We start from the raw sequence: 26341 nt of genomic DNA, 5'->3' as shown, positions 1-26341 counted from the left end.
ATTCATTCAATGCTACAGTAAATGATTCAGTATACAAAGAGTTATTGCCCATTTTGCTCACAGAACTGTCAACAACTGCAGGAATGACAATTTTGATGTATATTTCAAAAGGGGCAATAACTTTAAATGGCTTGCAATAGGTTGTCTCTGTTATGGTAACATTTTATGGTAGCAAAACATATAAAAAGAGATAGAATGTGCATGATTTTATAGTTTATAAACCAGACAATTCAATAAAACATACATCATCACTTGGACACCATAACTTTGTAGATTAAATGCCATTTTTCAGCACATGGATGGCTGCACATGGTAGCCAGTATATTTGGTGGAGGAAGAAGCAGGTAAAACTCTAGGAAGAACCTCCAATCGATGAGAACCTACTGGCAAGCTTTCTCGCATACCCATGTTGGTTCAGCCAAGATGGAATTTATGCACAGGTGAGATGTGTGAATGATCGGTAAACGTACCTTAGAACACCCAGCCACCCGAGATCCCTTGTATGAATCCCAATGTTTGTTTTTAACAAATGGTGTTTACAAATATTCGTTATATTTAAATATACTTATATTACATCACACAGTAATGAAAATATTTTTTACATGATTTAGGAATGTACATGAATTACACTGCATTATTATAAATTAATTACTACAACATGAGTTGAGAACTGTTGGTATGTTAGTGCTGATACAAGTATACAGAGGTAAAACAAACCACCTGATTATTGATATGTACATCACAGATCAAGTTATCACAGCAAAACAAACTGCATGAGTATTGATATATACAACATAGAACCAGTTATCACAGTTAAACAACCCACCTGATTATTGATACATACATCACATATTAAATAATTACATTCTACAAGAGAGGCCACACATAAGGAACTGTGATTTTTGGAACTGATATTGTATTACATACATCTGTACAATAAACCATCAACTACCTGTACATTATCTGGATTCCTAAGTGGGTTAATGGATTTTCCACACAGGCATTTAAAAATAGTAAATATACTCACTGATAAGGGCTGTTCCATAAATAAAAAAATACATGGGACCCAGGGTCAGGCACTTTTAAAGTGGAGTACTCATCAATAGATGCAATTGAAATGTTCTTATATTTTAATATGAACTCTGTGAAATCAAAGTACCCTGGCATATATTTTTTAAAAACTTCCTTCCATGGGTACCACGTATGTTTAAATAGAACAGCCTAAGTTGATTCAAACTGTGAACTTCACAGACCCAGATCTGCAGATGCATAACGTGCTGGCAATCTGGATCAAAGTAGTTTATTAGGATTAATCAGTAGAACAAACAACATAGACCCTGTATAAGATGGCAGATCAGGGTCTATGTTGTTTGTAGTTGTACTTCACTTCTAAGCAAGCATATATGGTAGATGACATTTTTTTTTTATACACCTACCCATGATAGTAAATCTCAATCACCTACTGCATTCATCAAGAAAATTATATGAAATCACGTTACAATGTAAGTAAACAAATTCTACAAAAACTACAATGATGAGAAAGCCAGTATCAAAACCGAAGAATATTTCAAGTCTGAATCTATTGTGTTATTTCTTATCAAGCACTGTAATGACTAAAATGCTTCAAATAAATTTTAAAAAAGATGTCTAACATGGATTTACCATCATATTAATTTGATTACGTCTTGATATGTACTGCTATACTGAGGTCACATACATATTGTAATATATATCTTGCTCTAATTTCTTTATTACAATCTTTTAAGAAAATTAGCCTTACATGAACACTAAAATTCATTACTGTTAGCAAACGGTCTCCAACAACTTAATTACATTACATTAAATTTTTAAAGCTATTAATAACACGATAAAGCTCAATAAAACACTTTATTCTATACAGCAAGGATGAAAAAAGCAATCATTTAGCAAATCTAATATCTAGAATTAATTTCCTGGGTCTCTTTTACGAGGATTTGGAAACAATTGGCATGTTTTGTATAAGATAAACGCTTTCTAATTAGTCCAACTGCAAAAAGAAAAAACCCATAAAATCTGATCTGCCATTACATAATGCACAGGTAGATCAGCATCCAATGTTTGTTCTACTGATTACTCCAACAAACTGTCAAGACTCATATCTGCTGGCACATAACATGATGGTGGATCTGGATCTGTGCCATTAGCAGTTGGACTTAAATTTATATACAAGTATAGATATAATACTTATAATTGTGGATTGGGGAATGGGGTGGCCTATTATTTTTCATAAAAAGATCTTTGTTCATTGAGTTTTTAGAATTTGTAGTTTCTATCAACCACATAATCCACAAAACCAGTACCACAAAGATAATAGTGAATTTATATACTTCATTTCCAAGTGAATTTCAAACACTTCATATAACCATGGTACTCAAGTTTTATATGTTCTTCTATATGTAGTGCGATACAGGAGATGTGGAATAATATGATATATAAATACTGCCATAAAGATAATGATATTTGTGATATACTTATTTCTCATATTATTGTGGGTCCCCAAATCGTATGGTATTTATTTCTGTTCTAAAATGAACATCATTCCATTTGCTGATTGTTTATAGCTGTAGTTGTATTATTAAAGAGTGTTTGATCTTAACTAATAATAAAGTTTCTCAGTAATGTTTCCTTTTAAGGTAAATTTACAACAACAAAAGAAAACAAGAGAAAATGCCACAAATATGTACTTTCCCTTTCTATTTGCTCCCATCCAAATACAAAGTCCCTACTTTTCACATAAATGGCTGAATCATGCCCCATTTAGCTGAATACATTTTACTAGCTGATAATGGATTCTTATGCTGCTATCCTAGTCACATGTTTGCCCTTGTTTACAAAAATATGGAAGACAGAAAAGGGTCGCTGAGCTCTAACTTGCAAAATGTCTTTGAATGTTGCAATTGCTGATGATATTTGATACTGTCATAATTGATGATATGCCAAAAAAGGATACTTACATTATATCTTAATTCATATTAATACACAAAACTTAAATCAAGATATATAATAGGTAATTAAATCTAACATAATTTAATATTTAACAACAAAGAGAAAGCGAAAAAACAAATGAAAACGGATGAGTTATGAAACATAATGATAGCTGCATTTAGAATGTACAGGATTTATCCCTTAACAGCATGGCCTTAGGAGATGTGAAGATTCTATCAAAAACATAAATTTAAAAAGGACAAAAATTAAAAAATTCTGTAACTAAAAAACGTTTAACTACTGGAATGATACAACATCTATTAAAATAAAGTGTGTGTTGACAATAATAGAAATATATATGAGAACAGAAGACTAGAAAAGTGAAAAGTTGCTGATATAAGCAAGAGAGTTTATAACTTGCCAGCCGATGATTTTTACAATGCTGGGGAAAATGACATCTATTCCCACTGGATTTTCAAGATTTACTGCTATAAAAGGATTGAGTACAGAGGACTGATCTTGATTTCAGGTGCCTGCATTTAATTTACCTCTCCAAACTGGGCATAAAACTTCATTGATTCATATAGATTGTAGTGTAAGTACATTTATAATTTGACATTTATTGGCATTTCCAGTTTTCTACAGATTCAATGTGCATCATTCATGACATACATGGCTCCTGTATAGCGATTAAATAATTTTCCACTAGAAAATAAGAATCTAGTTTTAGATGGTGGTTGATACTGAGTGTTCCAATGGAGATTATTCTTCATAAAATTACCATCATTTTCAACATGTACTGGAAACTGATGATAATTAAACAGGTAACTTTGATTAGAAGGCAAATTACCATTTCTTATTAATGATTCATTTCTTTACAAGTAGTAGCTAAAATATCAGACTGTATTGCCATATTGTTACAGCTTTAGGATACAACAGGGAAGGAGTGTTCATTTGCTGTTTTAATCTTAAAAAAACGCCCTGTCAAGTTATCAGCTGATGACCAGGTAACAACTTGTATTTTCAGGATATGATGCATCGTGACTTATTCTCTTCGGGAAGGTCACTTTCCACAAACACTGAATCTTCTGGCAATCTGGGAATCCCATCCAAGATCTGCAGATTTGGCACCATGCTAAAAACCCTGTTGATAGATTGTATATTTTATTAGATAACAAGTAAAGTGGCCCCCTTGAAAGGATCCCTTCTCTTGAGAGAGGCCACCCCTGTCAAAGACTATTTTATCAGACACCAACAATGTATATTTTTGTTTGTTTTAAATGCATCATAAAATGCAACCCCTAAAAAACAGGCAACTTTTCACAGCCAAATTGTCAGCATAGTAAGCCAAACGAAACTCTTATCAAGAAATTTAGTTTTTCTTAAGACACACCTTTTATTTAGGTAAATCATAAGAACTTTCAAAGCAAACTTAATTTAAAAGACTTCAACTCTAACATTAATCTACATTGTCTGGCTTTAATCTATGGTCTGAATGGATGTACAGATAGATATATGCACAAAGATACAGAGGTAATTGGTTTACTGAGCTTCCACTATGGTGCGCTTGACAAAAATTAAGGAATAATTGCCTCCCCTGAAACATCTGCATTATGGCCAATCATACTGTGCTTATGTAATAATATTCAACTTGTATAAACAAAAGAAAGTGGACATATTTAACTTCTATGTAGCTTTTAGCAATCTCCAGTTACAACTGCAAATACTAATTATCATGCAGAAAAAGGTTTATTCTTGACCCCATTGATGTACCCATTGTACGAGTGGTACTGAGAGAAGGGGTGTATGGGGTTAGAGAAACTGGAGCGATGATAAAACTTTAACTAAAATGTATCTTCATTATAATTTTTCACCCCCCTGACCCCACCCAATACTCTACACAATTAACAAATTACTCAAATTATTAAGTAAATTAAATTTGTGTATTCCACAGATGGGGCTTCAACTGAAAATTAAATACTCATAATATAAATTATTAATATTCAAGTAGTAAACTCAGTCTGGACTGTGTGCTGGCCATTTGACCAAATTTTTAAATTTTGAAAAAGACTTTTCACCTACAGCATGTTCATGTACGCATGCAAAAATATAAAAACATTCTCAAAAACTACTAATTTCTAACTTTTCTTTATCAAAATATTTACTGCAGTTTCCATCATAAAATGATAATAATTTTTTTCTGAGACACTCCGCTATCTAGGATGATGCCTGTCCCTCAAAAACACTGATGCTCACATGACTGCAAAGAATTTCCAGGAATCCATGACAGTTTTAATTTTTCTGTTCTTTTTACATATTGCAACTGTTGAGTATTCAAACCATCTCATAGTTCTTGAGAAACTCCAATATGCTAAATCTGGCAAAGAAATATATGTTACAATGTTCAAGCTAACATGTTCATAAGATACACGTTAGTGCAGGACACAATTCTCTGTCACTGCTTTTGACCCTGAATCTAATATCATGAACAGAAGATCACTGAACTTACCTCAGTGTCAAAATACACCAACATGCTAAGTTTTTTTAAAGCTATAATTAAAATAAACAAAGTTTAATGAGGAAATAAATATAAACTTAGTAGCTAAGTGGCATCATTAAAATGGAAACTTCAGATATATCCACGAACTGGATTAGGGCCATTCTATTCAAACATACAAACTCTGATTACTCTAAGTGTCCTTGTGAAAATTATACAAAATTTCATAGACTGCACCAAAGGGAGACTACTCCAGATTGAAAGTGCCTTTTTTAATGGAAGTGCTCCTAGATAAGATTTCTATCATATAAAAAAATCAGAGCTGTCTTAAAGGCCACACATATTAAGCCAGGAATGATTTTAAAAAAATCTGAGCCAAAACCTTGGACCCTAAAATCAATGTCAGACTGCAGACTTTTACCTTGTTCATTGGAATGTAACTACATTCGCTTGCAACTGTACATCACTGTGTTCATTAGTTCAGTAAGTACATAAATGCAAACAATGACCTTTGACCTGAACCCAAGGACAATTAGGATTGGTTTCAAACCTCTTTCACAAAAGAGTGGATATGTTGTTGGTCAGTTCTTCACCATTTTTATTCGGAAACAGTTAGTATCGTCATGATTCATAAAATGCAGTGACAAAAGGATTGGAGGTGGTCAATATGACGTCATGCTGTATGTCCGATGAACAACATTCATAGCCGGCTACATCAGGCTATAGTGATTTAGTGAAAACCCTATGTTAATACAACCAACCATGCTCAAGTAACAGCCATGTAAAGTGTTTTAGCGTAAACATCATAGCAGCTATTTATTTTATTGGATCGGCATCATTTTAACAAAAAAACAAACTGTATGTTGCAGGACATAAGAGTTTTTCTTTTTGAAGAATATAGGTACATCCATTTGTTCACAAGAAGTAACTGTTTGGAAATGTTTCAAATATTAGGAGATCAAATTAGTGTCATTTTCATCTAGAACTAATTACATAGATTACTTTTTAAGCAAAAATCGAATGCTAATACAACAATATATTCAAGAAAAGCAGTGATAAGGAGATTTTCAACATGGTCACCAAGACCATCATGTTGAAGTCAGATTAGCACCATTTTTATTCAGTAAAAACAAGTCATTTAGTAAAAATCCCTAGCTGATATTAACGTAAGTTAAAGAGAAGTAGGTTTTCAAAATGGCTACCATGGTGGCCATGTTCACAGTCCGACTGGCACTATATTAAGTCTTTAGGTGAAAACTTCTTGTCATTATGCATTGCTATCAGAAGAAACAATAACAAGAGTTTTAAGATGGTCAAAAAATGGCAGCAACAATGGACAACTAATCATCAACATTTTTATTTTTTTACTAAATACATATTATATGATGTCAGTAAGAACCCTCCATCCATTCTGGGGATGGTGCAATAATGAAATTTTCAAGCAACCTACCATGGTGACCATGATGGAGGTCTGATCAGCATTAACAAACAATTACATATCACATGAGTCTTTAAGTTCAAACCCAATGGAAATACAACCATCCACTCATAAAAGTAATGATAACAAGGTTTTCAAGATGGCCACCTACTAGCCATGCTGTAGTCAGATTGGTACCATTTTCATTTACAAGTAAATAGCCATGCTAAGAAGTCTTTTAATGAAAACCCCATGTCGATATGGACATCCATCAAGGGAAAGTAGCAATAACAAGATTTTCAAGATGGCCACCATTCTGCATGTAAGATCAGCACCATTTCCAGTTCATACCAACTATACATGACAAGATGTCTGTTCGTGAAAAACCCATATCACTATGGCCATCCGTTGAGGCAAAGTACTAATGGAATTTCAAGATGGTCACCATGGCAACCATGTTGAAGGCAGATATACACCATTATCATGTAGTGTGGTTTATTATATCAAATGTAATGATTGTGAGAAAGATTACATTGGGGAACAGGCAGAGTGTTAGAAACCAGGATTAAGGAACACAGTAGAGAGTCACTGGTCATACATGAACAATGTAGCAATATGGGACATTCCATCCTTCCCAATCAAACCAAGGTGATCACATGTGAGGACAATATATGGAAAAGGAAGGTGAAGGTGGCGATCAAAATAAGACAGTGGAGGCCAACACTAAACAGGGATATGGAGCTTGAAATAACACTCATCTAAACCAGTCTCCTTATATCACATGACCATTGTAGGTCACATGATCAACATTAGTCGCTGATGTAGGCAATGTGATATTGCCGACAATATTGAACTCTTGAGATAGTAATGCTCTGGGTATGGATAATTACTAATGATCATATTCTGGAGAAGGTGTAATGAAAAGATTTTCAATATGTCTATTATGGTGACCATATTAAATGTCAGATCAGCACCATTTTCTTTTAAGACCAACTAGACATCATAAGTATTTTATTGACATCCCATATGAGCACAACCTTCCCTTCTGAGGGAAGACAAATACTATTTTTATGTTACATGTCCAAGTGGATAAGAAACACTTTGGTTATAACTATATTGTCACTTTTTTATCATTGCCAGGATGGTCAAACAATAACTGCAGGCAAAGCACATCCCGCATTGTTATGAAAAACCTGACAGATCTAAACTCTCAATGTATGTTTACCTCTGCCTATAGTTAACAAGGTAGGTGATTGGATTTCTCCTCAGGTATAGCTCTTCCAGTGGTGTACTAGAGTATCTCTCCAGACCAATGAAATCATGGATGTCATTATCTTCAACAAACAGGTGTTTGATTCTGGGAGTGCTGGGTAAGTCCTGGAAACAACAATAGCACTTCAGCATCTGATTCATCATCTTTTTTAAAATTATTATCATTTTTTTAAAAAGAAGAAAACAATTCAGAACTTAGAATTCAATGTTACTGTATCTTAATTGCATATTGTTGATGTCATGTTGTATCCGCCTTCAAGTCAGAGAACTATTACTTCAGAAGGAAATGAACTGAAGTTCCCTGCTGCACCTTTATTTATATTACACTTTAAAAACACTGAAAATCGAATAAATAAATCTGGATTTTTTAAAATATTCTTATTCATCTTTTTCTTTCTTTTTTGCGCCCTCACATGCATTGCAAATATTTTCTGAGGGTATTTTTAAAAGAGGCCTAGAAGCATTGCTTTAAGTCCTGTTTTATTTTTCAATACACCTGAATATTGCTGTTTAATCATGCAGAACGATGAGAAGGTAAATTATTAATTTTCAAAAAAATATGATATCCAATTATAAAAGACTACAAGATTTTACATTAAAATTTGTTCAGAATCACTTTAATCAAAATACATGGGGGTGGGTATTTGTAACTCCAGAAATAAATCTAATAATATGTAAATATTTCTGACAAGATCAAGGTATATTAAAGAAAGTTTCATCTAATCATTATTTCTCACCTTGCTACTATATTAATTATGAAATAAATAAAGCATAATAACCTCAATGTAAAGCTACATCGTAAAGATACTAAATATTACTTTGAATGAGACAAAAGATTCCATTGGGTCAATTAGTTCAGTTGGAAGCTGCCTTTCATACAGGAGAAAAAGATTTGATTCCCACATTTATGGTGGGGTCCAGTCCCCATGAAGGGCCTGCATTTTAACTTTGTCTCTTCTGGTCTACAGCACTTTATTTAAGCCAAGTTTCAAATACTGCCTTGCTTCATATAAGGCTTCTTCCATCAAAGATTGGTAGGCCTGATAAGAGGGGATAAATATACCAGGCATAAACCTGAAAAGAGGACTGGAAAAAATTTAAATTGCATTAATTTTAGTTATATATATATAAGTATAGATAATTGCCCTTGTTGAACTGATGAGGGCAGGATTTTATTCTGTCAGGAATATTTCAATGGGCAATCCATCATGTTCCATAGTTAATGCTAGAAACCAGTAAACACGATTTTCTTTTGAGGGGTTTTAGCAAATTCTGACTATGAAGAGACTGCAACATCTGGAAACTAACGATAACTTTGGAGAAGATGAATATCATCATCTCTCAAAGAGGGGGATTTTGGAGATGATATGAAAGTTAGCATTTTGGAGACTACCCGATACAGATGTCATCTTATTTTAAATATCTTAGTTGTGCAATGCTGCCTAAAAGCGCGTGGCATATGCATCAAAAGTCTAAATCAGCATCAGCAGTCTAGCATATGCATCACAAGTCTAAATCAGCATCAGCAGTCTAGCATAAGCATTACAAGTCTAAATCAGCATCAGCAGATAAGGAACTTTATAGTCTGAAGTCTAGTGCAAATAGTGCATCACAAGTCTAAATCAGCATTAGCAGTCTAGCATATGCATCACAAGTCTAAATCAGCATCAGCAGATAAGGAACTTTATAGTCTGAAGTCTAGTGTAAATAGTGCATCACAAGTCTAAATCAGCATCAGCAGTCTAGCATATGCATCACAAGTCTAAATCAGCATCAGCAGATAAGGAACTTTATAGTCTGAAGTCTTTTTTAAATAGTTTTGGTAAACTGTCAACAACAAAAATCTGGGTTTTTTGTGCTGCTTTTATTAGACAGCAACAAACCTCAAAATATAATTATTCTCTTCCTTACCCTCCGACAAGTACATACTAGTACTAAACCAGTTGAACTAGAATCATTGCTCAGCATCAGAAAGGGAGACCTAACTATACAAACCAAGTACTAAACCAGTCAAACTAGAATCATTGCTCAGCATCAGAAAGGGAGTCCTAACTAGTACACACCTAGTACTAAACCAGTCAAACTAGAATCATTGCTCAGCATCAGAAAGGGAGTCCAAACTAGAACACACCAAGTACTAAACCAGTCAAACTAGAATGATTGCTCAGCATCAGGAAGGGAGTCCTAACTAGTATACACCAAGTTCTAGATCAGTCAAACTAGAATGATTGCTCAGCATCAGGAAGGGAGTCCTAACTAGTAAACAACAAGTACTAAACCAGTCAAACTAGAATGATTGCTCAGCATCAGGAAGGTAGTTCTAACTAGTACACACCAAGTTCTAAATCAAGTCAAACTAGAATGATTGCTCAGCATCAGAAAGGGAGTCCTAACTAGTACACACCAAGTACTAAACCACTCAAACTAGAATCATTGCTCAGCATCAGAATGGGAGTCCTAACTAGTACACACCAAGTTCTAAATCAGTCAAACTAGAATGACTGCTCAACATCAGGAAGGGAGTCCTAACTAGTACATACTAGTACAACACCAGTCAAACTAGAATGATTGCTCAGCATCAGGAAGGAAGTCCTAACTAGTACACACCAAGTTCTAAATCAGTCAAGCTAGAATGATTGCTCAGCATCAGAAAGGGAGTCCTAACTAGTACACACCAAGTACTAAACCAGTCAAACTAGAATGATTGCTCAGCATCAGGAAGGGAGTCCTAACTAGTACACACCAAGTTCTAAATCAGTCAAACTAGAATGATTGCCCAGCATCAGGAAGGGAGTCCTAACTAGTACATACTAGTACAACACCAGTCAAACTAGAATGATTGCTCAGCATCAGGAAGGGAGTCCTGACTAGTACACACAAAGTTCTAAATCAGTCAAACTAGAATGATTGCTCAGCATCAGGAAGGGAGTCCTAAGTAGTACAAACCAAGTACTAAACCAGTCAAACTAGAATCATTGCTCAGCATCAGAAAGGGAGTCCTAACTAGTACACACCAAGTACTAAACCAGTCAAACTGGAATCATTGTTCAGCATCAGGAAGGGAGTCCTAACTAGCACACACCAAGTACTAAACCCGTCAAACTAGAATCATTGCTCAGCATCAGGAAGGGAGTCCTAATTAATACACACCAAGTACTAAACCAGTCAAACTTGAATCATGGCCCGGCATCAGGAAGGGAGTTCTAACTAGTACACACCAAGTACTAAATCAGTCAAACTGGAATCACTGCTCAGTATCAATAAGGGAGTCCTAACTAGTACACACCAAGTACTAAATCAGTCAAACTGGAATCATTGCTCAGCATCAGGAAGGGAGTCCTAACTAGAACACACCAAGTACTAAACCAGTCGAACTAGAATCATTGCTCAGCATCAGAAAGGGAGTCCTAACTAGTACACACCAAGTACTAAACCAGTCAAACTAGAATCGCTGCTCAGCATCAGAAAGGGAGTCCTAACTAGTGCACACCATGTACTTTATCAGTCAAACTGGAGTAGGTACGGTCCTGACTAGTACATACCAAGTACCAAAACAGTCAAATAAGAGAAGTTTCTTGACAAACAGGAGGGATCACCGTTCCTCAGCTAGAGATTAAAAGTTATCTTTGACCTTTAACAATGAATGGGTACAATTTGTTACTATAAATACCAGTGATGTAAGATTCTATAAACTCACCTTAAATGACAGAAGGTGATTGTTGTTGAGGTTCAATGTTTCACAGCTGCAAAGAAATATAAAGATCATTTGTTTAATGCATGTATTATAATCTCGGAATCTGTGTGTGTTGTGATTCTATGCAACAGTCACAAAATCGTAGAACATGAAAGTAAAAACTGAAACTAATATTTATTATCATGCGAAAATAACTGGAATGAATATGAGTCTACATTTATGGGGATGTAATTGTTGCTTTCATTATCATAATCTTTATTATTATTATTATTATTGTTATCATCATTTTGAACACCAGAGTTACCTCCACCATCACCACTATAATTATCATCTACATCTTCATCATGATTATCATCATATAATGTTTAATAAGTTACCATGGAAACGAGAAGGATCCCAGATCTGCCAGGTCATTGTGGGTCAGATTTAACTCCTCCACTCTAATGAGCTGTTTCAGAATTCTCTTGAAGTTGGACTTTTGGTAGCCATGTGACAAATCTTGGTATGGAAAATTGGCAAACTGTGGGCAAAAACAATTATACAGTAAGTACGTACACATAAAAGATCATGTACAATTAAATAATTTTGATATTTGGTACACCCTGTTGTGCAATACCTTGAAATTTGCTTAACTGTAATATTCTATTCTGTCACATGACAAAGTAATATTAACCTAAATATGTAAGATGAATAGTATAGTCATGTTATGTGAATGTCTTTATATCATTTTACTGCATTTCAGCACAATACTACCCTATATGGTACCATTTAAAGGGTTCTCAAAAATTAGGGATAAAGAATTGGAAAAAATTGAATCATGTTAAATGAAATATTGTTTACTTTTTTATAATCTTCTTAAATGCACAATTGTCTATATTTATGAATATTTGCAAATAAAAGCTCACAGATAAGGTGTAAAGGAAGTAAAGAATTAAAAAAATTCAGGAGATCTTTGTTATATATCCTTTGGGGGAAATTACAATATATATATATATATATATATATATATTAGGGCCTAACCGGAAATCACCTAGTACATTTGCCTCGGCCGAATATCCCATTTTTCGGTACTATTCTGAAGTATTCGCTTTGGCAAATAATACGTGCACAAATGGTTACAAGTAAAATAATTCAATAAATATCGAACTTTTAAAAAAAAGTTTTTTAATACATAATAATTTAGTTAAAAATAAATTATAATTACACAAACAGTTAACATTCCATTGGACTTCATGAATCATGATTGATGATAATTTATTTAACTCAATTTCCTTTAGTAATTTCACTAGCTTTCCCCAGGTGGCATAAGTTTTCTGCTTCCGGTAAATATTTGAGTGTAGAGGCGCCATTTGTAAAAAAATCTTAACAAAATTTAATTATTACGTATTCAAAATAAAATTAATAAATAATAAATATATAAATTAAAATACTCATTGAAAAATGTCTACTCCGAAATTAAGTAGCAAGATTTTGAACTTTTTCGCTATAAATGCTGTGGATGAATTGAAGGCAAATTGTGATGTCTGCAATAAAAGGCTAACACAAGGCGGCAAAAATGCTCGTTTGTATGGAACTTCAGCTCTAATAAATCACCTTCGATCCTTCCATCACTCTGAGTATGACGAATATACCAGATCCACAGAGAGCCACAAAAGAAAGAGAGATGATGAAGAAGATTTAAAGAGGAAACACTCAAAGCAAGGTAACCTCAATTACTTTATAGAGAAAATGACACCATTCAGACAAAATGATCCATGCTAGCATGCAATAACTAAATCAATAGGAGAAATGATAACAGTTGATATGCAACCGTTTTGTTTGGTTGACGATATTGGTATATATGGCAACCCCTAGACTTTCCCCATGGTTTCAGACTAAAATTTTTTGTCTTATAGGCGAGATATACAGTACAGGAAAAGTTTAGGCTTCGCATACAATAATGAAACGGTACTCTCCGGAGTCGCATCTACTACTCAGTTCGTGCCTGGATCTGGCAAATATAGTACATCCAAATACTCGGATTCGGTACTCTGTGAAAATTATCTACTCGGTTAGGCCCTAATATATATATATATATATATATATATATATATATATATATATATATATATATATATATATATATATATATATATATATATATATATATATTTTTATTTACCCAAAGGAAATAAAATAATTGTTTCTGATTTTGAAATCTACAAATTTCCCAAGTGAATTTTGGAAAATACTGAACTATCATTATTCTAATCCTTTTCAGGGGCAATATACAAATTCTCACACTCTCCCATTCAAATGGTTAAAGTGATTGTTTTCATTCTTAATTACATAAAAACCTGATACATTAATGTGTAAAGTTGACTATTACTTTCTTCTCTTGCAAATTAATATTCGTCTGTTATAAATATATGACATATTTACATCTTATCATATGAACAGGCTTTTAGATGTATCATATCTATTTAGATGTATCATATCTATTTAGATTTATCATATCTATTTAGATTATCATATCTATTTAGATGTATCATATCTATTTAGATTTATCATCATTTAGATGCATCATATCTATTTAGATTTATCATATCCATTTAGATGTGTTCTATCTATTTAGATGTATTCTATTTATTTAGATGTGTTCTATCTACTTAGATGTATTCTATTTATTTAGATGTATCATATCTATTTAGATGCATTCTATCTATTTAGATGTATCATATCTATTTAGATGATATTCTATCTATTTAGATGTATCATATCTTTAGATGTATCAGATCTATTTAGATGTATTATATCTAATTAGATTTATTATATCTATTTAGATGCAATGTACTATATCTATTTAGATGTATCATATCTATTTAGATGATATTCTATCTATTTAGATGTATCATATCTTTTAGATGTATCAGATTTATTTAGATGTATCATATCTATTTAGATTTATCATATCTATTTATATGATATTTTATCTATTTAGAGGTATCATATCTTTTAGATGTATCAGATCTATTTAGATGTATCATATCTATTTAGATGTATCATATCTAATTAGATGATATTCTATCTATTTCGATGTATCATATCTATTTAGATTTATCAGATCTATTTCGATGTTTCATATCTATTTAGATTTATAATATCTATTTAGATGTATCATATCTATTTAGATGCATTATATCTATTTAGATGTATCAGATCTATTTAGATGTATCATATCTATTTAGATGCATTATATCTATTTAGATGTATCATATCTAATTAGATGATATTCTATCTATTTTGATGTATCATATCTATTTAGATGTATCAGATCTATTTCGATGTATCATATCTATTTAGATTTATAATATCTATTTAGATGTAGCATATCTATTTAGATGCATTATATCTATTTAGATGTATCATATCTAATTAGATGATATTCTATCTATTTTGATGTATCATATCTATTTAGATGTATCAGATCTATTTCGATGTATCATATCTATTTAGATTTATAATATCTATTTAGATGTAGCATATCTATTTAGATGCATTATATCTATTTAGATGTATCATATCTAATTAGATGATATTCTATCTATTTCGATGTATCATATCTATTTAGATGTATCAGATCTATTTAGATGTATCATATCTATTTAGATGTATCATATCTATTTAAATGTATCATATCTATTTAGATGTATCATATCTAGATGCAATGTACCAGATCTATTTAGATTTATAATATCTATTTAGATGTACCATATCTAATTAGATGTATCTATCTGATCTATTTCTCACATCGAATTCAATTTTATATTCATCTCAGACACTAATATCTCACATTATTATTCCATGACAAACATAAAAATATCATTTCCAGCAAACTGATTTTTGATCAAGAAATTATTAAGTAAAAACAGATATCACCCAATTTCTTCAGGGAATATAAGTACAGACCAATATCACCCAATTTCTATTGGGAATACAAGTACAGACCAATAGCACCCAATTTCTACAGGGAATACAAGTACAGACCAATAGCATCCATTTTCTACAGAGAATATAATTAGAGACCAATAGCACCCAATTTCTACAGAGAATATAAGTACAGACCAATAGCACCCAATTGCTTCAGGGAATACAAGTACAGACCAATATTACCCAATTTCTAAAGGGAATACAAGTACAGACCAATATCACCCAATTTCTATAGGGAATACAAGTACAGACCAATATCACCCAATTTCTATTGGGAATATAAGTACAGACCAATAGCACCTAATTTCTATAGGGAATACAAGTACAGACTAATAGCATCTATTTTCTACAGAGAATGTAAGTAGAGACCAATAGCACCCAATTTCTACAGAGAATATCAGTACAGACCGATAGCACCCAATATTCTATAGGGAATACAAGTAAAGACCAATATCACCCATTTTCTATAGGGAATTAAGTACAGACCAATATCACGTAATTTCTATAGGGAATATAAGTACAGACCAATATCACACAATTTCTATTGGGAATACAAGTACAGACCAATAGTATCTATTTTCTACAGAGAATATAAGTAGAGACCAATAGCAACCAATTTCTACAGAGAAGGTAAGTACAGACCAATATCACCCAATTTCTACAGAGAATATAAGTACAGACCAATAAGCACCAAATTTACTACAGGGAACAATTTGCAACAAATCAATCTACACATTTTCAGTCTTTTGATATGCAGATTTCTAAGAACAACACATATTTCAACATGTCAGAAGATAAATTGTCTTATTTTTTATTATTTCAACTGAATTTAAAAAATGAATCAAAGAACTTTTCCATGAAAGCATCCAGATGCACACATGCGACAATACCCAAACATAGAATCTGAAATTTCTATCAGCATATGGGCCCAACTTTCCTAATAGTGTAATATATTTTATGTTTTAATGGTCACTTTTAATTACATAGGTTTCATTGGCAAATATAATCAAGAACCTTCCTCATTTTAAATGTACGAATTAAGAATTGACATTTATAAGATCAACTGGTATCTTTGTGTCACGTATCTATGCAAGTATGTATTAGTGTTTAATTGCACTTCTGCACAATGATGGCTCTGCAGTACCAACTAAATGGAAAGTTCTAAAACTGTAAAATGAATTATACCAAAAAATGTTATAGAAATAAACCATTCTAAATAAAAGTACACAGGAAGTACAAGAAGATAAAAGATAAAAATGTTAAAAGTCTGTAATAATGAGATGGATGTGTTATGGACTGAATCAATCCAAATATATGTACATCCTGTTACAGTTACAACTTTGTGAAGATTTGAATTTTGACGTACAGAAAATTTAAAGTTAAATGCATTTAGCAATTAAATTTATTGCAGTTAATCCAGGAAAGTCTTTGTGAAGGGTCACTCTGAACTTTCGTCATTCATCTCCCCCCATGTAAGTGTAAACTTCAAAGGAACAACATTTCCGACCCAGTGAAATTGACAGGGTATCTAAAAACTGTCTTTAGAAGTAAACATTTGAGCTACCAACCCTAATCACTTGGTAGCAACCTATGTCCACTTATATTTTCAAGGGGAAAATTGTCATACACAGATTCTGAGCTGTCTAAATCTGATGAAAGAAATGATTTCTTTGGGAAAGTATATGGGCCCTTTCCTACAATTGGGTAGAATAAATTAGGGTGTACACTTTAGAGCAATCTGACTTTAAAGTGATGACCATAGTGTAAATTCTTTTGTCTAGGAACTTCCTAGAAGAGGAAACTCTGTCTCGACACCATAGAAACGTAAAGATTAGTGCATCCTCGTGAAACAAGAAAGTTGGTCATCGTGTAAAAGGAAAGGCATGGTTAGTGCTAGGACACACAAGTCCTGAGAAAATACAGCGACGAGGTATGCAATTTTAGTTTCATGTAATATTTTCTTATTTGATTACTTGTGTTTGCTATCACTAGATTTCTATACTATGTATCATTTATTCAATTCATGGAAATGTGTTGATGTTAGAGTTGTTACGGAACTTACTTTATTCAATTTCATGGAAATATGTTGATGCTAGAGTTATTATGCAATTCATTTTATTCAATTTCATGGAAAGTGTTGTTGCTAGAATTGTTATGCAATTTACCTTTTTAACTATACAGTTATTAGTTCACTGGCAGAATTTATTGCATGCGATCCAAATGTTCATATGTGTAAGATTTCATATGGTTATATGAAATAACTTCCTTTGTTGTTAGGACGATTCAGACCATTGTGCGTTAACTATAATTACCTAATTATATTTGATTCTGTAATGCTTGGATAACCTTGTAGTTAAGGAATGCTGTGAGTTACATTTCTTTTGAATTTCATGCAATAGTGATCAAACATGTAGTAGCATATGTAAATTAATACATTAATACTTAGTAGTCACGTGGTAATTTAAGACTTGCCGCTGGAAAGCGAGGTCAATGTCCTACCGTACTAAGTCAGAATTTACTCGGTGTGTGGATAGCCACAGGTTCTGAATAACGATTAAGTGAATTATAGTATGTGCTTCTGAACATAAAGTATGCAGTATTATGGGGTAAATTTGTCCTGTAAGGAACAGCTTTCGGAGAGAAGGACAAGACAGTCCGAAGACAGGAGTACAGGGAAAGAAAGAAAGAGGGATGAGGTCAGAGTGAAAGAACCAGGAAGTCCATGAAGGGGCAGAACCTAGTATTTGGAAGGATGAACTAGGAAATGTTGATATACTGCCAAAGTGAATGAAGGTGATGCAATCAATCGTGGATATTGCACTCTTTCACCTCTCGTTATGATGATGTGATAAATCCAAAATTGGACACACCTGTTAAATTCTACTTATATAATCTAACTTGAATTTGAATTACCATTTTAATTTGTTCTGATTAAATTTGCTTTTTTCTTGTCAAAGGGGGCTCATATTGTTTTTTTTCTGCCCAGTATTCTCGCTCAGTTCTCTGTTGAAATTCCACTCTTCTTTCACTCCCACCAGGCTATAATATTGAGGGAAGTCACCTTCTCGATAACGCAGCCAAACCCAATTAACCACCCCTCTTTTAAGAGAGCGATGTTACAAACTTCAAAAACATTTTAAGAATATGTTTAAAAATCAAGTTTTTGATATGCATGGGTTAGTTGTGCTGAGTTTGCTGAATGATATTAGCCTAGAAGGAATGATACAGCAAATATGTTCACAAGACTGCATGAAAGAAATGTTAAGCACACAAAAATCTAACTTCCATTATTTAATAATTTATAAATGTACACATTCACTTTAATGTAAAAAAAAAATAACATTACAATAAAAGAAATAAATTTAAAAAATTGTATTTTTAGGAATAATTTCATGAAAAAAGTCAATGTTTTACAAACAAAATAACATGCAAGCTATTGAATATTACAATGTACTCCAAATAAACACTAACCTAACACAGACTGCAGCAGCAGAAATTAAAATGGCTGCCATTATGCACTGATTGAACAGTGATCTCATGTCAAGAATATAGTGCAGAAATTAGGTAATTCATAACCCGAGCTGTTACTTTTCTTAGTGCTACAATGAAGATATCCCATAAGCACTGAAAATATTATGGTGTGCACCCCCCCTTCAAACTGTGAAACTACAAAAAATCATATTAAAATGTAATAAGGTGGGAAAATACCAGTGTTGCCATAATTCCAAATCAAAATACTCACACATGAAGATCGAAATGGTCATATATAATTTGATCAGTTTTAACATCAACAATTAATTTGAATTTTTTTTATGGTGCTCCTCTTGGGCTTGTGCCCAAAGCACATGGTTAGTGTGCTTAATGAGTAATCTGGCAATAATGTGCCCTCAGAAATCAATGGAGATAGGATAGGAAAGGTTAGCAACCATGGACGTTTGACTGAAAGACAAAGCTAACAGTCTTTCAATTTGTTTGGAGACCTGAAATATAGTCAATAACTGGACATTATGACCTTCTACATACACTAATGAGTGACACATGCAGTGTAAAAATTATACAGTTTGTTGCCTGAAAAAGGGAAATTTATGTAGAAACTGTTGCATTACATCATTATTACAACCCAATAATCTCCAATCAAATTAGAAATTAGTTATTTACTAAAATGTATGCTATTTGGTTCATTTCTTCTAAATCACCTTGACAGTTGCCCATTTTTCCAAATTATTTCTGTGTTTGGTCTTTTCACTGCCTTCTTTGGAGTGATGAATGGATGTGCCATCTTCATTCACCATATCAAACTCTGGATTTTTTTGACCTGAGGAGAAGCAAAAATGATTATAAACTGTAACACTAGTAACAAAACCTTAACTAAAATGTCTTCTAATAAAAATTATCTCCAGTTTTCGGAAAAAGATTTACATGTGTTTTACAACGGAAGTACGAAGAGTTTGAAGGTGCATAATTTAATAAGGCAGGAGAAGGAGGTACCAATGAGAGAAGAATGTGAGGTACACTCATGTACAACTTTAGTCAAGAAAGGTAGTTCACTATGAACTGAAATTCTAAGTTTAAAAATGTGTGTGTGTGTGTAGTTTGGATTTTTAACATAGCTTTAACAGTTTTTCAGTCATACTGCTACACTATCTACAGTGTGGCAGTTTATAGTGATGTCTAGAATTGGGGCATCATGCCGCAGGCATGTAGCATGTTGTCCCTCCCAGTAACATTATCCTTACACCAGGCCAACCAGTCCTAACACTAACCTCTTAATGCTGAGCAGCAAGCGAGGCAGCTGTTAGTACCATTTTTATAAGTCTTTGACACTCTAACCACTAGGTGACCGGAACAGTCTTCTAAGTTTAAGAAATTCTTTCATCTAGATAATTCTTTTGTCCAAAGTTACATTAGGTAATTCCTCAGGTGACTTCCTTTCTCTATTTTACAATTCTCATCATCATTAGTCATCTATATTATATTACTTTAAACCATTTCAGCTTTTTAAAATGTTTATGAGTGAACATATCCAAACATGATATAAACGTTGTTGTTGTTGGTGTAGTGTTTAATGCCATTTTTCAGCACACGATAGGCTATACATGGTGGCCAGTATTAATGGCGGAGGAAGAACCTGGGAAAACCCTGGAAAGAACCACCGACCCATGAGAAGCTACTGGCAAGCTTTCTCACATACCGACATTGGCTGAAGCAGAGACTCGAACCCACACAGGCAGACATGAGATGACAGTGGTCTGTAACGGAGAGCGCTTTAGACCACTTGGCCACTCGGGGCCCCCTGATATAAAAGACAATGTCATGCTTTTATATAATGCAAAAGAACAATGTCTTAAGAATTTAAGTGTACATTATTAACATATTTTCAGCACAGTAGCTTTTTGCATATTTATTCAATAAAATCAACCATTTGTATCATGTGGTAAATGCAATATTACATTTGTGCTCATTTCATATGAAACTGACAAAATGAATAAATTTAAAGTTTTACATACTATGACTTTTTAAGACAAAAGATATTCCACCCATTTAATAATTTTTCTCTGAACAAGCACTCATGTAATATTCCCTATTTGTAAACATTTCATAAATTCATCCAAAATAACCAGCTATTTAAGATGATTTTGACCTGTATGAAACATCTATTACTCACCTCTTCTGATCCTGGGAGCTAGTAGTTCATCACCATGGGCACATGCTGACCTTAGGTCATGCCAAACAGAGTATTGTAGCTTGTACGATGGAAGCTGCAAAAGAGATAATTAATATGCTTATAAATACATACAAAGAATTTTTTTCTGTTTTGAAGCCCTAGATGCCCATACATTTGAACTTTCCCAGTTTTCCTCCTGAGATGACAGGTGTCTCCTGTCACTCATTGAAATATCTTGCATTATGAAAATTATTCATAAAATATATAGCAAATGACATTTTTCCTATTTATCACACCTTGCTTTGAATATACTGGAGGTATATTTCTGGTAAAGACTTTTTGTGATCATATGACTGTGAACTGGCTTACCATAACACTTTAATTGCTAATTTGACAGGCAAGTTAATACATTTTTACTTTTTCTACATTTTTTCCATAATCACCTCCCACTGATAAATTTGCAGCTATTCTAGGATGTGCAATTGTGGGATTTACACTTCCTTATAAAATACTGTTTTAAGGTCAAATGAATTCATATCAAACATTTGAAGCCCTCCACTTTTCAAATAGAGAAAATTAAAATGTTAATTCCACAGCATGGAATAGCTGGAACTAACTGAATCAGTTACAAAGTAACTGCGGAGTGCGGAGATACACCAAATGAGGCTACATGAGACAACTAACCGTCAATAAGGTCTTCTCTTCCTAACAGGTTTCATTTAAAATAATTTAAAAATTACATCTTAAAGTCTGAAAAGAATGTAATTAACTGAGGCATTATTTTTAAAACATTTACCTGTGGAAGGGTTGTCCACCTTTCTTTGTTTTCTGGCTGATACTGTGGGACAATGGAGAGCTGAACATTGGTTCCTCCGGTAAACGATGTTCCAAGAGTATTACCACTTCCTCCAGTCTCTCCTGTCTTCTGACTTACATTACTTGAACTTAAACAGGAAACAGAAATTCAAAACATGAACTGATATGAGACTGTAAGAGACAGTAACCCATCTGTAGCATACAGTTACAGATATGAAAATTGTGTGAAAACATGAAGAACCAAGAATATAGGATAATAGTTGAATTAGCTTAATTTGTGTGTGATTTGGATTTTTAATGTAGCTTTAACAATTTGTCAATCATATCGCTATGACGTCTGCAGTGTCACAATTTATACCAGTGTCTAGCACTGAGGCACCATGCCACAGACATATAACATCATGTCCCACCCGGCCACATTATCCTGACACCAGGCCAACCAGTCCTAATATTAGCCTCTTAACGCTGAGTGCCAAATGAGGCAAATAAAAGTACAATTTTTATGTCTTTGATATGACTCAGCCAGGGTTCAAACCTGTGACCTCCCAAAATTAAGACAGATGCTCTAACCAAATAGGTCACTGGAGCTATGATTCCCTGATGGTGATATATCATTATAAAACAGATTCCAGCTACTGCAAATCATAACATTTTAGGAAGTATCATGTTTTAGCAAGTTTAACAAGAAAACTAATTTATAGGAAATATAACAGTAATACTCAAGACTTAAGATAAAGAAATTATGTAAAGTTGCCATCTGAATATTACACATCTGATAGTCACTTGAAGAAAAAGATATACATGTACATGTATCTGTACATGACATTGAGAAAGAACTCATTTTTTGGTGACTAAAGACAATTAACATGGCAGTTCATATTCCTTCAACATACAAAATAAATCCCCAAATCTTGGCACTATTTTTCTAAACTGACATATGATAACATTCAAATGTTCCAGATATTGTGCAAGGATGCATTTCCCGAACTATCCAATGTTATTGCTTCTGAAATCTATTTCACATTTTCAGAATTTCATTAACAAATTTTAATCAGTTTATTTTTCTTTCTTATCAATGTCCAAATTCTATTTTTATGTAATAAACAAGTTTTCAAGAATACACATGCCAATTCTCTCAAGAGTAGATTTCACTATTTTTTAATACTTTATATAAGTCTTAGAAAATAGGTGTTACAGTAACCAACATAATTTTTGGTGTTTGTGTTATATGACAAACAATCAAAGTTAACAATCTTGTATTTCAGTTTGTACTTTTCCATTCTTATTTAACAAAATGATATAAAAAATACTAATGTGTTGTTATTATGGGTATTAAATATGGCTTGGCATTCACATTAATATGGAGACAAATATACAGATTTAAGCAGATTAAATTTTGATGAGAGGCTACCTCAAGGAGTATGAAAATCAAAACTTTTAAAATGTTATGTTTTTCTAAAGATCATTCAGATACAATAGTCATGACCGCTCTGGTGGCCTAGTGGTTAGAGCGTCCGCCTCGGATGCAGGAGGTCGTGGGTTCGATCCCCGGCCGAGTCATACCAGAGACTTAAAAAATGGTACTAACAGCTGCCTTGCTTGGCGTTCAGCATTAAGTGGTTAGTGTTAGGACTGGTCGGCCTGGTGTCAGGATAATGTGACTGGGTGGGACATCATGCTACATGTCTGCGGCATGATGCCCCAGTGCTAGACATCACTATAAACTGACACATTGCAGACATCGTAGCGATATGACTGAAAAATTGTTAAAGCTATGTTAAAAATCAAAAATCACATCACATCACATCACATCAATAGTCATGAAGATTTTATGTGTCTCTGTCTGCAGGTGTGTGTGGTATACTGCCATGAAAGTATAAGGATAAAATTACATAATGAACACTTGTTATTTCCAGTTAAGATGGGAACTAAGGTATTCAGCTTTGTAACCCATACAATAAAATTAATAATAAAACTACAAATTGTAATTTTAAACTGAGTGAAAATTTCTGAGTAAAACAGTATTTATGATAAGTAAATGGAAAATATGAGTACTTCTCATATCTTTTTTTGGATAATTTCTCCAAACTGTTACCATGGCAACTGGTATGTTAACACAAAACTAATGTCAAAAATAAATGATACTATCTCATACATGTAAAGACAATCAGAGAGAGAGCAGAATATAGCCCTTATTCAATAAAGTCCTTTCTATGCCAAAAGGCTGAATGAAATAACGTTTTATTCAGAACAACCTTGGTTGTTTCTGCAAAATATAAATATCCCTAAAATATAAATATCCCTTTGATATGTCAGCACAGTACTTTACAGAAAAAAGAAACATTTTGTTTGCTAAAACTTTCTCAACAAAAACGAAAATCATGTCTATTTAGACCACCATTGCTATTTCTATGATTGTATTGACTCTAGGACTGAGTGAGAAGTTACAAATGAAAAGCAGTTCCATTTGTCTTTTCAGTCAATCCTTGTTTCATAGAAAGCCATGGTGGTTTTAATGGGAGCTAACAGTGTAGATCAGAAGTATGAGTCATTGGATTTACATCAAAGTTGTAAATGATATGGTTTGTGACCTTGCAATGTAAAATGCTTCCTTTGCACAAGCAAAGAATTATGCTTGTACCCATGTTTGAAACGTTTCCAAGGTATCTTGTATTATCCAAAAGCACCCAGTCAGTGAATGCAATATGTCAGTCAGTACACATATGACAAACTGTGCTCACATCCCCTAGGTTTTGCATATTTCATAATAAAAGTTCCCTCTAACCTTCCAAACCATGTTATGGATAGTTGGACAGTTACTTTCTGGTACTGTTTCAAAGTGCATTCCATACTGACTATTATATGCTGATACGACAATCGTTTGACACATTTTATCTTTTTCTATACAAAATGAACTCACCTCCCAACCAAATATATCTGTCAAAACATCTAACACGGCCCAAGAAAGGTCACTGGAAATCTGAATTACCAATTCTATGTTAGTGACTGGGAAATTGTTGTTGTTGTAGGGTTTAACACCATTTTCAGCACATGATAGGCTATACATGGCGGCCAGTATTAATGGTGGAAGAAGAACCCGGGGAAAACCCCGGAAAGAACCACCGACCCACAAGAAGCTACTGGCAAGCTTTCTCAAATACCCACATTGGCTGAATCCGAGACTCGAACCTATGCAGACAGAGGTGAGATGGCAGTAATCCGTAACGGAGAGCACTTTAGACCACTCGGCTACTCGGGGCCCCGACTGGGAAATCTGTGCCAGAATCCGTGGATCTCATTGTGTGATTGGTCGGCAACTCTGTGCACGAAACTGCCATTTAAAACAATACAAGTAAAATAATATGTAGCATTTCTGTCATACCTTTACAGTGTGAGGAAAAGGATTTGTTATGCTCACGATGTCGTTTCTTCCTTGTTGCATTATGAATCAAAAGACTACACTATAGATGTTTTTAATGTCAAGCAAGCTTTAGTGTTATTGTTGTCTGTATGATGTACACCTTTCACATAATTGAAACTTTTTTATCAAGGCTAAAGGTTAATTCAGTGGACATGTACGTGAACTTTGCATCACTGCAGAAGGACGAACTCAGACACCAACCCACCCAAGAAAAGAAAAACAAAAAAAAAACTCGGAGAACTAAATTACATCAGACAGTCTTGTACTCTGTAAAGTACCACAACTATGTTATAGACAATCAACTGTAAGTTACCTGTCCGACATTTTCGACTAAATAATTATTTCAAAACTTAAAACAGCTGTATATTTCGATTGAAGTTTTGTTGTCAACTAAGCGGCCGCCATTTTCCCCCCAATAAACAATCACTACAACTGGACAGTGCGTAGGCGCCACTGCTCTGTAAAGGAAAACAGGTGGTAAGGGAATTATACGGATCTGTTGTTTCCCTACATATGCAAAAGTAAAATTGAATCTCATAAACTCATGCGATGATTTTACACAGAACAAAAATTGATAAATATATTTTTTTAAAGTTTCTTGTATAACTTTGTTTCACAGGATACAT

General features: G+C 33.4%; 1 protein-coding gene across 1 annotated transcript; it reads right to left on the bottom strand.

Moving 5' to 3' along the window:
- Positions 1-198: 198 nt before the first annotated feature.
- LOC149782092 (uncharacterized) lies at positions 199-26140 on the bottom strand. Its single transcript, XM_089933527.1, has 8 exons — positions 26029-26140; positions 22275-22422; positions 21479-21572; positions 20010-20128; positions 12222-12364; positions 11848-11893; positions 8104-8255; positions 199-4108 (listed from the first exon to the last, which is right to left on the bottom strand). The coding sequence occupies exons 1-8, from the start codon at positions 26037-26039 to the stop codon at positions 3988-3990; spliced, it is 834 nt and encodes a 277-aa protein (XP_089789653.1). The 5' UTR covers positions 26040-26140; the 3' UTR covers positions 199-3987.
- Between the last annotated feature and the right edge of the window lie 201 nt (positions 26141-26341).

Source organism: Sinohyriopsis cumingii, chromosome 15 (genome assembly GCF_028554795.1).
Source record: "Sinohyriopsis cumingii isolate HCF-2022 chromosome 15, ASM2855479v2, whole genome shotgun sequence".
Classification (NCBI taxonomy): Eukaryota; Metazoa; Mollusca; class Bivalvia; order Unionida; family Unionidae; genus Sinohyriopsis; species Sinohyriopsis cumingii.
This window is presented reverse-complemented; position numbering and strand designations above follow the sequence as displayed.

What these genes read in the sequence shown, in the direction of transcription:
- LOC149782092 (XM_089933527.1), bottom strand. An exon ending in GGTGGACAACCCTTCCACAG is followed by an intron (nt 21,573 to 22,274) that starts GTAAATGTTTTA and finishes TCTCTTTTGCAG; the next exon opens with CTTCCATCGTACAAGCTACA. An exon ending in ATCACCTTCTGTCATTTAAG is followed by an intron (nt 8,256 to 11,847) that starts GTGAGTTTATAG and finishes TGTTGTTTCCAG; the next exon opens with GACTTACCCAGCACTCCCAG.